The sequence below is a fragment of the Papio anubis genome, chromosome 11 (genome assembly GCF_008728515.1).
Source record: "Papio anubis isolate 15944 chromosome 11, Panubis1.0, whole genome shotgun sequence".
Lineage (NCBI taxonomy): Eukaryota > Metazoa > Chordata > Mammalia > Primates > Cercopithecidae > Papio > Papio anubis.
In genome coordinates this window covers 64,263,627-64,276,108 of record NC_044986.1, presented here as the reverse complement: position 1 = coordinate 64,276,108, position 12,482 = coordinate 64,263,627, and the positions used below count along the sequence as shown (strand labels likewise).

Genomic DNA, 12,482 nt, shown 5'->3' with positions numbered 1-12,482 from the left:
TATGACTCACCTGTTCCTCTGTGTAGTCAATCAAACTTAAAGTATACTAATACTGAATGTTCTTCTAGGTAGTAGTATATGTTCATATAAGAAAAATAAGCATAATTGCTAAAAATAATATTTATATTCTTTTGATGATAGGAAGAATGTCCCAAAATAATACTCTTTGTATGAAATTTTAAATGAAATGATTATTTTCAAATTAAATTTTTTGCATATAAGAAAAATGGTTAATTTTTCCGTTATTGTTTTACAGCAAGTGAAGTCTTCTGTTGGGGACAGAATAAATATGGCCAATTGGGTTTAGGTACTGACTGTAAAAAGCAAACTTCACCACAGCTGATTAAGTCTTTGCTTGGAATCCCTTTCATGCAAGTTGCAGCAGGAGGAGCCCATAGTTTTGTACTCACCCTTTCTGGAGCTATCTTTGGATGGGGACGCAACAAGTTTGGTCAGCTAGGTCTTAATGATGAAAATGGTAGGTTCTCATTATGTATAGTTTAAATGTGTTTTTTAAAAGAGATGATCTTTTGAGATAGATCAGTGATTCTTAGTATAAGAGAGAAATGTATGTTCCCTGGTATAGAGGTGGGGATAAGATGTTATTTAAAAATTCCATTTGAGGAGTGCAGTGGGAAGACACAAAATATCCTTTTTTCATTAAAGAACTATAAAAAGTATATCTGGACAACATCTTTAGTATTGGATGTTTATTAAAAGACAGTTGAAAAACATTACTTCAAATTGTTAATCCACTGTTGGCCACTGTTAGTGGAAGGAAGCTGTAAAATTATTCTGGGGAAGTAACATGAAGTGTTAATCTTTGAGTTTTTCAAGGAAATATTTAAATGATTTTGATTAAATTAATCTTTGGGCTTCACTTTTAACATTGATGCTAAAGTCTTAAAAATAAACATTTTGAATTTGAAAAAATTAAAATTGAAACAAGTTGGGATCTTGGAACTTATTTTTCATGATTACATTGAGTTGAATGCCAGTATTTGACTTACAAAAGCTAATTTCTTATAGTTCAATATAATTGTAATGACTGAAATGGACAAAAGTGAGTTGTTAATCTGATAACGATTAGTAATGACAAACAAAGAATTAAAGAATACCTTGTTTTTCCTAAGAAGAATATGTCATATTAGGATATCATGTATCTTTTCTGCTACAAAACAGCCTAAAGTACATTTTTTTTTCCAGGCTTTTAAGTAGGCTCCTGTTGGTATAACTATCATGAAGTGAATATAAAGAATGATGTGTATATGTGGAAAATTAGAAGCAGTTACATAATTTTGAAATTCCTTGATTGCTGAGTCCTGTGTAGACTGGCATATTGGCTGTTTAGTGCTTAACTCTTTAAGTCCCTCCTTTATCACAATAGTATGGATAGGCCTGGGAACCTGACTTAGGAAGCTTGTACTACAAAATCATTGAATCATAGTTAAAATTATTTACTCACAACTATCTACTGAGCTTGGGAAGCTGTAGAGGAAACGCATCTAGATGAGTTTTAATTTTTAAAATATTATTAACATCTCTTGTTGGAATTTTCAGATAGGTATGTTCCTAATTTACTAAAGTCACTAAGATCTCAGAAAATAGTTTATATTTGTTGTGGAGAAGATCATACTGCTGCACTAACCAAGGTATTGTACTTTTAAACTTCTTTATTATTGCTCATCATGGTTCTTTCATAATTAATGAATGTTCTCATGATATTTTCTCAAGTTTTAACTTGAGTATTATTGGTATTTCAAACATAATTTATCTGGGAAAAAAGACTTAGATTATTCTTGAAAATAATTTACCTAATTTTTCAACTTTGTTTTATGTTATAAAATGTGAATTGATACACTATTATATGTAATGATAGTATATTGCTGAATTTCTCAGCTTTATATGAAATACTGCTTAAGTCATACTTTGAATAAAATTATTCCATTTTAGTTCATTAGGCTTGCCATGATACATGTATCAAACCCATTTATATTGTGTAGCTCAGCCTAATTTGAATGTAGTGTCCATTTGGCTTATAAATACTTCATACAAGCAATAGAGGAGATGAATCTGTCTGTTATTCATAGGCCAAGTATTGTGCAAGCAGTTATAGTGAGCTTTGATCAGAGTTTTATCAATGGCTTTAACTCTGACCTCTCACTGTCTTGGATATGTGCCAATTAAGTATCAGTACTGTTTAGTTCTCGAGTGACTAGAAGTTAGATGAAAATGAAAGCATTCAATTAACCTTTACTAGAGGATTATTTATTGCAGTCATGTTAATGTAAAGGAATTTGCAAGTTTTTCATTGGTCAAGTTAGAAACTGGTTAAACTTCTTTATCTGTTTTGGTCTTACATAGTATATAAAATTGGTAAAAAGACATTAATGTCCAGGCATGGTGGCTCATGCCTGTAATCCCAGCGCTTCGGGAGGTTGAGGCAGGTGGATCACCTGTGGTCAGGAGTTCAAGACCAGCCTTGGCAGGTTCAAAACCTGCCTTTGCCTCCTGGAGTGCTGGGATTACAGGGTGAGCCACTGCACCTGGCCATGTATGCTTTTAAAAACACAATAACTTAAAATTAATAGCCAGAACAAATGTGCCTTGCCTTATAATTTTTTACTTTGGAATCTAGAAACTGTTACATGTAATTAAAAAGCAAAATTATGGCTCGGTGCAGTGGCTTACACCTGTAATCCCAGTGCTTTGGGAGGCCGAGACAGGTGGATCACAAGGTCAGGAGTTCGAGACCATCCTGGCCAACGTGGTGAAACCCTGTCTCTACTAAAAATACAAACCCTGTCTTGTACTAAAAATACAAAAAATTAGGTGGGCGTGGTGGCAGATACCTGTAATCCCAGATACTCAGGAGGCTGAGGCAGGAGAATCGCTTGAATCTGGGAGGCGGAGGTTGCAGTGAGCCGAGACAGTGCCACTGTACTCCAGCCTAGGCAACCGTCTCAAAAAAAAAAAAAAAAAAAGCAAAGTTTTATATATATATGTAAAAATTATATGTAAATTATATACATATCAGTCCTTAAAAATGGAAAACTAACAAGTTGGTGACACAACTACACAAGAAAGAATTATTTTAGGTGATTTTAAAATACAGCATTTTGCTGTACATCACTGGGGGAAATACGCTAAGGATAAACTGAATCCACAAAGAAATCTTAAACTGCATTCTTTTCCTTTTTTTTTTTTCTTCTTCTTTTTTTTTGAGACAGAGCCTCACTCTGTCACCCAGTCTAGAATACAATGGTGCGATCTTGGCCCACTGTAACCTCCACCTCTTGGGTTCAAGTGATTCTCCTGCCTCAACCTCCTGAGTACCTGGGACTACAGGCGTGCGTCACCACGCCCAGCTAATTTTCTGTATTTTTAGCAGAGATGGGGTTTCACCATGTTGGCTAGACTGGTCTCGAACTCCTGACCTCAAGAAATCCACCCGCCTTGGCCTCCCAAAATGCTAGGATTACAGGCGTGAGCCACTGTGCCTGGCCCTTAAACTGCATTCTGTAACTTTTTTTTCCCCTGAGATGGGGGTCTCACTCTGTTGCTCAAGTTGGAGTGCAGTGGCACAGTCATAGTGCACTGAAGCTATGACCAAATTCTTGGGCTCAAGCAGTCCTTCCACCTCAGTCTCCTGAGTAGCTAGAACTACAGGCATGCGCCACTGTGCCTGGCTGATTTTTTATTTTATTTTATTTTTTGTAGAGATGGTATCTCGCTTTGTTGCCTAGGCTGGTCTGGTACTCCTGGTTTCAAGTGAGCCTCCCACCTCAGCCTCCCAAAATGCTGGGATTACAAGTGTGCATTCTGTAGTCTTACTGTTAGAAGTAAATTTGCTATTATCTTTTTTCCAATATGTTACATATACATAGGAGAAAGCAAAGAAGTAGTTATTTTACTGTGTTATAAACTATGATTTTCAACTTAAGAGAAAAGAGATAGGTGTAAAACTATAGGAATTAAGTTAAAACCTTGTGATCTTTACTTTGAATTGCAAGTGTTAGTATGAACTCTTTATTTTTCTCCAAGAATATGCTTTTTGTTTTGTTTTTGTTTTTGTTTTGCCATAACCACTGAAATGAACCATGTATAGAAGTAATGAACCATATATAATCTGGACACAATGATAATCCCTTGATTGTTATAGATTCTCCACTAAAAGGAACCAGGGCTTCTTAGAGAAGAGTCTGATCCCATGTCTGGGACAAAAAATATGTATAAGAATACTTTTGGGCATTTTGTGTTATAAAAAAGCAAAGATTACTGTGGTCCTGTCAGAAGAACAACCTGAAGGAGCTTTCACTGGATATGGAGAAGAAATAATGACTGCAAAAAATGGAAAACATCAGATCTATAAAAAAAATTCATGAGTTTGTAATGATCTTCTCTTCCCGCAAATCAATATAAGCAAAACTTATTGCTTACCTTGGGAAGTTGCTAGGACAACACTCATTTTTTTTTTAACTGGTCAATAATGGGAAAGAATCAAGTATTCTGCCTTTCATTTGCAATTTGCATTTTAGGTAATTTAATAGTTAATGAGTCAAATTATTTATAGAAGAATTTCAGTTCATAACTGTAGGAAAAATAATAAAACTAGAAAAATCACCATTTTAGACTCCCTGATGAAATAATGGATCCAGGCAAAGACCATTAAGCTTAATGGGGATGTATCAGGCTGACATACTTTGACTTATTTTTATTTATATATATATATATATATATATATATATATATATATATATATATATATATTTTTTTTTAATTGAGGTGGCATCTCACTGTGTTGCCAAGGCTGGAGTGCAGTGGTGTGATCTTGGCTCACTGCAGGCCTCCGTCTCCTAGGTTCAAGTGATTCTTCTGCCTCAGCCTCCCGAGTAGCTGGGATTACAGGCGCACACCACTATGCCCAGCTAATTTTTGTATTTTTAGTAGAGACGAAGTCTCGGCATGTTGGCCAGGCTAGTCTCAATCTCCTGACCTCAAATGATCCGCCCGCCTCAGCCTCCCAAAGTGCTGGGATTATAGACGTGAGCCACCGTGCCCCACCTGACTTACTTATTTTTAACTTCACTAACAAAGCAGACATATGCTTTGTGACATGATGCAATAAAATAATCAGGAAGATTTAAACATGGCTATTGATTTTGTGAATGTGATAATAGTATTACGGTTATATACTTTTATCTCTTAGAGATATATGCTGTTGAAGATACATACACATTTGTGGGTGAAATGATATGATGACCACAGTTTGCTTTAAAGTACTCAAGTGTTTTTTGTTTTGTTTGAAAATACCCCCAAAAGGGAAAGGGAGACACCAGTGAAACAAAATAACCAACCTTTTGCCAGTTATTGAAACTGAGTGATGGTTATATGGTGATTTACTATATTTTCTCTTTACCTTTGTGTATTTGCTTGAAATTTTCTATGACAAAAAAAGAAAAATGAATGTTCTCATATAACAGTATGTAATAATGCTATTAAATGATGAAAGCAGGATATAAAGTTGCATATATAGCTACAACTATGAAGAAAAGCAGTTGAACTGAAGAATACTAATTGTGATTGTGTTATCACAGATTTTTTTCCAATACAGAACTTCTAATTTAGTTATATGTTATATGTTTTTTTGTTTGTTTGTTTGTTTTGTGACAGAGTCTCGGTTTGTCGCCCAGGTTGCAGTTGAGTGGCATGATCTCGGCCCATGGCAACTTGCGCCTCCTGGGTTCAAGCGATCCTTCTGCCTCCGCGTCCAAAGTAGATGGAACTACAGGCACCCACCACCACGCCTAACTAATTTTTTTTTTTTTGAGATGGAGTCTTTCTCTGTCGCCCAGGCTGGAGTGCAGTGGTGTAATCTTGGCTCACTGCAAACTCTGCCTCCTGGGTACAAGCAATTCTCCTGCCTCAGCCTCCCAAGTAGCTGGGACTCCAGGTCTGTGCCACCATGCCTGGCTAACTTTTTGTATTTTTAGCAGCGACGGGGTTTCACCTTGTTAGCCAGAATGGTCTCGATCTCCTGACCTCATGATCTGCCTGCCTCGGCCTCCCAAAGTACTGGGATTACAGGTGTGAGCCACCACGCCTGGCCCTAATTTTTGTATTTTTAGTAGAGACAGGGTTTTGCCATTTTGGCCAGGCTAGTCTCAAACTCGTGACCTCAAGTGATCCGCTTTAGTTAAACGTTTTTATGAGGAGTTTTTTTTTAAATGACATCTGTATATTGTAGTAACTGTATGCTAAAAATTGCTATAAGGCCACGCACGGTGGCTCATGCCTGTAATCTCAGCACTTCGGGAGGCCAAGGCAAGAGGATCGCTTGAGCCCAGGAGTTCGAGAACAGCCTGGGCAACACAGGAAAACCCCATCTCTACAAAAAAGTTAAAAAATAGTCAGACTTGGTGGTGCATGCCTGTACTCCCAGCTACTTAGGAGGCTGAGGTGGGAGGATCACCTGACTCCAGGAGGTTGAGGCTGCAGTGAGTTGTGATTATGCCACTGCACTCAAGCCTGGGTGATAGAGCAAGACCCTGTCTGAAAAAATAAATAAGTAAATAAAAATTGCTATATTTATGCACTCTGGTTACATGTACTCTTTTTGCAGCGCATCTATGTAAGGCAGTAACTACCTTGAAAAGTGAAGATACCATTTTTAGGTTTTGTGAAGTTTTGTATATGTACTTGGAATCCAGCAAGACAGTATAATGATAATGAAAGGCAATGCAAATAAATAATTATTTGTATCTCTTCAGTGTCTACTTTAAATATTTTATAATGGTGAAAACATCATTACCTGGAATTCTCATAGTTGTATGATATTTTGCTTTGAAAGAGCCATCTATCTGTTAAATTATGAAGACAGTTCTTAGAAGAGAAAAACCTGAGTTTATATTAAAGATTTGGACTTATTTTTCTGGAGATCAGTTATTTTCTTTATTATGCCTTCTAATGATAAGGGGTTTTGTCTTTTTTTAGGAAGGTGGAGTGTTTACTTTTGGAGCTGGAGGGTATGGTCAGTTGGGCCATAATTCTACCAGTCATGAAATAAACCCAAGGAAAGTTTTTGAACTTATGGGAAGCATTGTCACTCAGATTGCTTGTGGACGGTAAGGTGTTAAATAAAAGAGCATTCTGGTCTCTAAACTGCAGTTGTTTAGGGATTGCTTATTGAATTGTTTCAGGGATCCTAATAATCTGAGGAAACACGTTCTCCCTCCAAATACCTATTTTGCCACTGAGGAGTCATAGTAACAGGAGAAACATCTTTTTTACTGTTATTTTATTTATCTTTACTTGAACAGATTTAGCTGAGGCAAGATGTTAATAAGGTATATGTAATATTATATTTATTGTATTTGATATTGCACTCGAAAGCCTTCTTTCTTTCTTTCTGTTTTCCACGTTTTTTTCTTTTCTTTTCTTTTTTGGGTGATAGAGTCTTGCTATGTTACCCAGGCTGGAGTGCAGTGCCACAATTGTGGCTTATTGCAGCCTCAACCTCCTATGCTCAAGTGATCCTCTTGCCTCAGCCTTTTGAGTGACTGGGACTACAGGAATGCACTACCATGCCCAGCTAATTTTATTTTTTTAATTTTTAGAAGCAACAAGGTCTCATTATGTTGCCCAGGCTTACCTTTTTTCCTTAAAGGGTGAGGAGATTGACCAGTTAATTAAGACAGAATTAATGTGATGAAAGTTTGATTGGTATAATTAAACCAATTATTTCCTAATTCTCCTTATTCTGAGTTCTTGGGAGTAAACAGAAGAGTCTTTGGCATTGAGCTTCATCTATTGATTCTTAGGTCTTGGGAATAAATAGAGGAGTCTTTGAGTTGAACTTCATCTTTGGGGGAACTAAATTGAGCATACTCCCAAGTAACAAAATGTACCTTTTTTGACCACTTAATTTAATTTTGATCAGCTTGCTTAATGTTTTTCTACCTTGTATGCATATCTATACAATAGTTTAGTTTTATCAACTATTAGCTTCAAATGCATGTAATCACACTGTAAGTATTCTTTGGTGATTCTTTTTTTCCTCTTTAATGGTATCCTGTAGTTCCCCTAGGCTCTCTACATTTTTTTAAGATCTCTTTCTGTTCCACAGACTCAATAATTTCAATTGTCCTATCTTTATATTTGCTGATTTTTCTTCTGCTTTCTGAAATCTGCCTTCAGATCTCTTTAGTGTGTTTTTTATTTCAGATATTGTACTTTCCAACTCCAGAATTTTTTTTTTTAGTTTTTCTTTTTGATTGATATTTCCATTTTGTTCATAATTTTTTTTTCTTTTTACACGTCTTACTCTAGTTATTTGAGCATCTTTAGGATGTTTGATTTAGTCTTTGTCTTTTAGGTCTGCCATTTGACCTTTCTCAGGGGTAGTTTCTATTGTTGGTTTATATTTTCTTTGAATGGGCCACCCTTGCCTGCTACTTACTACATAGTAACAGGAGAAACATCTTTTCTCCTTGTGATGTTTTTTGAAAACTGGATATTTAACTCTAGTAATGTGGTAACTGGAAATCAGATTCTCCCCCTTCGCCAGAGTTTGCTGATTTCTGGTTTTTGATTATTGTAGGCTGTCTCTGTGTCAGGAGTCACCCTGAGGTATAAAAATGAGGTCTTTGCAGATCTTTTCTTAGCCTCTACCTTTCCCTGCTAATGCACAGTGACTTTCTAAAGTCACCCATAAATGTGGTTGCTTTTTAATGTTCTAGACCTTAAATGCCTGGTTCCCCAAAGAAATAAAGAAAAAAATGAAAGGTGGGGGCGAAAGGAGAGTGGAAGAAAGAAAGAGAAAGGCATCAGCCCTTTGAATTCCTTGGAAGTCTCTTTAGCCAGAATGGGAGAGTGTACAACAGTGATTGCCTGCCTTTCTGCACCTTGACGATCAGAAGCACCAATCAGTGATCAGGGCACCAGTTCCTAAAAGGGACAAAGTCCTTTTTGCCCACCCTGGCTTCTACAAGTTGCGTACAAGCTGCTCCTGAAACCTGTTCATGGCTCCCTTACACAGGAGTAAGGAATGGGTAACTGCTACCATGCTATGATCTGAAATTGAAATTAACCAGAGTTTGCCACCCACCTCTTCTCTTGGAAATAACAAACCTGTGCATAGACTCCAGAGTTGCAAAATGGTTCTGTAGGGCAGATTCTGCCAGTGTAATTGTTGTCCAGGTGGGAAACAGATTCTTGGTGCTTCTTATTCCACGATTTTCCAAGAATCCCCTTGTCTAGCTCCATTTTTGAAAATCCTTCACCCTCCTACTGTATGGTGTCACTGTTGCCATAAGTTGGTATATGTACATGGATCTCTTTCTATGATCTCTACTTTTTCAATCTATATGCCTGCCACCTGTGCCACTTAAACACTATATAGATACCATAATAACTTCTTCTATTTGGGGTAAAGTGACTCTTTGTTATTCTTCTGTTCTTTAAGAATGCTTTGGCTGGATTGGGTGCGGTGGCTCACGCCTGTAATTCCAGCACTTTGGGAGGCTGAGGCGGGTGGATCACCTGAGGTCGGGAGTTCGAGACCAGCCTGACCAACATGGTGAAACACCGTCTCTACTAAAAATACAAAATTAGCCGAGTGTGTTGGCACATGCCTGTAATCCCAGCTACTCAAGAGACTGAGGGAGGAGAATCGCTGGAACCCGGGAGGCGGAGGTTGCAGTGAGCCAAGATCGCGCCATTGCACTCCAGCCTGGGCAACAAGAGCAAAACTCCGTCTCAAAAAGAAAATAAATAAAGAATGCTTTGGCTGATGATGACCTTTATTACTTTCATATAAATTTTCGCATAGGTCTGTCAAGTTCTCTTAAAGAAAAAAAAAGCCTTGTGGGATTTTGATTGGCAATGCATTGAATCTCTAGGTTAATTTAGGGAAAAGTTGTTGTCTTTATAATATTAACTTTTCTAATAATCAACTTCCAAACTTCTTTAATGTCTTATAATAAAGTGTTTTAAAATTTTCATCATAGAGGTCTTGTATATCTTTTCGCAGGTTCCTAGGTTCGTCTTTAATGGTATTATATTTTTATTTCCACTTTCTGAGGAATCACTGGCATGTAGAAATAGTTGATATTTACATATTGATTTTAAATACAGCCACCTTGCTAAACTCTTAATAAGTTACTCATGTACATAGTCATATCATCTGTGAGTCAATTCAGTTCTGTTTAGTTATTTCTGTTATTTATACTTAATGTGTTTATATAATTGTCTTAATGTGCTGGTTAGGACACCATTATAATGTTTACTGTAAACATGTTTCCTTTCTGCGGGAAAACTTTCAATATTTCACAGTTAAGTATAATGTTTGCTGTAAAGATTTTTGTAGATAACCTCTATCAGACTAAGTAATTTCCCTTTTATTCCTAGTTTTTTTTTTTATTGTGAATGGATGTTAAGTTTTTAATGTTATTTTTTCTGTATCGAAATGATTTATGATTTTTTTTCCTTTAATCTGTTAATGTGGCATATTGATGGATTTTTTTTCTAGTTAACAGCTTTGTTTTTCTGGAATAACTTCAATTTGGTCAAATATTATCCTTTTTATTTAGTGCTGGGCTTGATTTGTGAATATTCTGTTTACTATTATTTATATTTCTGTTTATCAGTGAACTTGATCTATAATTTTTTTCTTATTATTCTTTTCACCAGATTTTATTATGAAGGTTTTCTAGTCTGATAAAATAACATTGAGGAAAGTACTTTTGTTTTCTAATTCTTGGAAATAGAACAGCTTAAAATGTTGGTAGAACTTGTCATTAAAGCCATTCGTGCCTAGCATTTTATTTTTTAGAATTTAAAAAACATTCTTCAATCTATTTAGTGGCTGTGAGATAACTTTCATTATTTCTTGAGTCAGTTATGTGAACGTTAATTTTTTTCTAAGAATTTTTTTTCATTTTGCTTAAGTTTAAACTTATAGACATAGGCCAGGCATGGTGGCTCACGCCTGTAATCCCAGCACTTTGGGAGGCCAAGGCTGGCGGATCACCTGAGGTTAGGGGTTCATGACCAGCTTGGCCAACGTGGCGAAAAAACCCCATCTCTACTAAAAATAGAAAAATTAGCTGGGCGTGCTGGCACGTACCTATAATCCCAGCTACTGGGGAGGCTTATGAGACAGGAGAATCGCTTGATCCCAGGAGGCGGAAGTTGCAGTGAGCTGAGATCGCACCACTGCACTCCAGCCTGGGCAACAGAGCAAAAATACTGTCTCAAAAAATAAATAAATAAACTTATTTACATAAAACTTATAATGCCTGTATTGGTCTCTTGTGCACAAACAACATGTCAGTGACATATAATAGTAAATGTTTATTTCTTACTTTGTGGTTCAGTAAAGTGGTTCATCCTTGGGCCTTGGGCTATGTGGAGCAGCTTTTATTTAGCCTAGAGATTGACTGGGGCAGTTCTGTTTCAGGCTGCCTCTTCACTGGGGTGACTTGGTTCAGGCTGTGTTTCAGCTTAGGTGGCTTTGTTACATATCTCATTCTTGGGACTATACCAGAGGAGCAGTGGGCTGCCTCTGGGTATTCTTCTGATGGAGACAAATACACAAGAAGGCAAACTCAACTGTGCATTACATTTCAGGCCTTCTGCTTGCATCACATTCACTGAAATCTCATTGACCAAAAGCAAACAATATGGCCAAACCTAAAGTTAAGGTATGGGAAATATAATATACAGCCCAACCACCATCAGGCTATAATGGGAATATGAGTGCTTAATACTACAGGGTGATGAATTTAAATCATTTTTTTAGGTGACATGTTTTGTTAGTCCTTTGTGAAATATCACAAATGATTTAATGTTATCCAGTTTTGTAATTCTTAATAGCCAAAATGTACATGATTTGAATAGTTATTCTTAGCTCTGTAAACCAGTTCTTTTCAGCAATTTTATTCATGTAACTGTTGGATCTGGGGTAAAATTTCGACTATTGAGTGAGATCTAAGGACTTAACCTAAACAGGAAATGTAAGTAGATATCTGGTATTTTGATCAGTTTGACTTCCAAGTAGTCAGTACTATAAGAAATATGTATTATTGGGCCAGGCGCAGTGAGTGGCTCAAGCCTGTAATCCCAGCACTTTGGGAGGCCAAGGCGGGCAGATCACAAGGTCAAGAGATTGAGACCATCCTGACCAACATGGTGAAACTCCGTTTCTACTAAAAATACAAAAATTAGCTGGGCATGGTGACACATGCCTGCAGTCCCAGCTAGTCGGGAGGTTGAGGCAGGAGACTAACTTGAACCCAGGAGGCGGAGGTTGCAGTGAACCGAGATCATGCCAGTGCACTCCAGCCTGGCAACAGAGTGAGACTCCTTCTCAAAAATAAATAAATAATAAAATTTTAAAGAAAGACATATGTATTATTTCCTTATTCAATAATTGTCAAAAACCTCCTGAACGAAGCAGTCAGGATTACCAAGATGTCAGTGCA

General features: G+C 36.8%; 1 protein-coding gene across 11 annotated transcripts in view; it reads left to right on the top strand.

The window, feature by feature from the left end:
• The window catches only part of HERC4 (HECT and RLD domain containing E3 ubiquitin protein ligase 4), a 149,833-nt gene that overhangs the window by 41,283 nt on the left and 96,068 nt on the right, over nt 1-12,482 (top strand). For all 11 annotated transcript variants that reach the window (XM_003903874.4, XM_003903875.4, XM_009214831.3 and 8 more), the window contains 3 exons: nt 257-478; nt 1,561-1,652; nt 6,994-7,124. In XM_003903874.4, the coding sequence (XP_003903923.1) occupies nt 257-478; nt 1,561-1,652; nt 6,994-7,124 (445 nt within the window). The remainder of the gene's footprint in view (nt 1-256; nt 479-1,560; nt 1,653-6,993; nt 7,125-12,482) is intronic.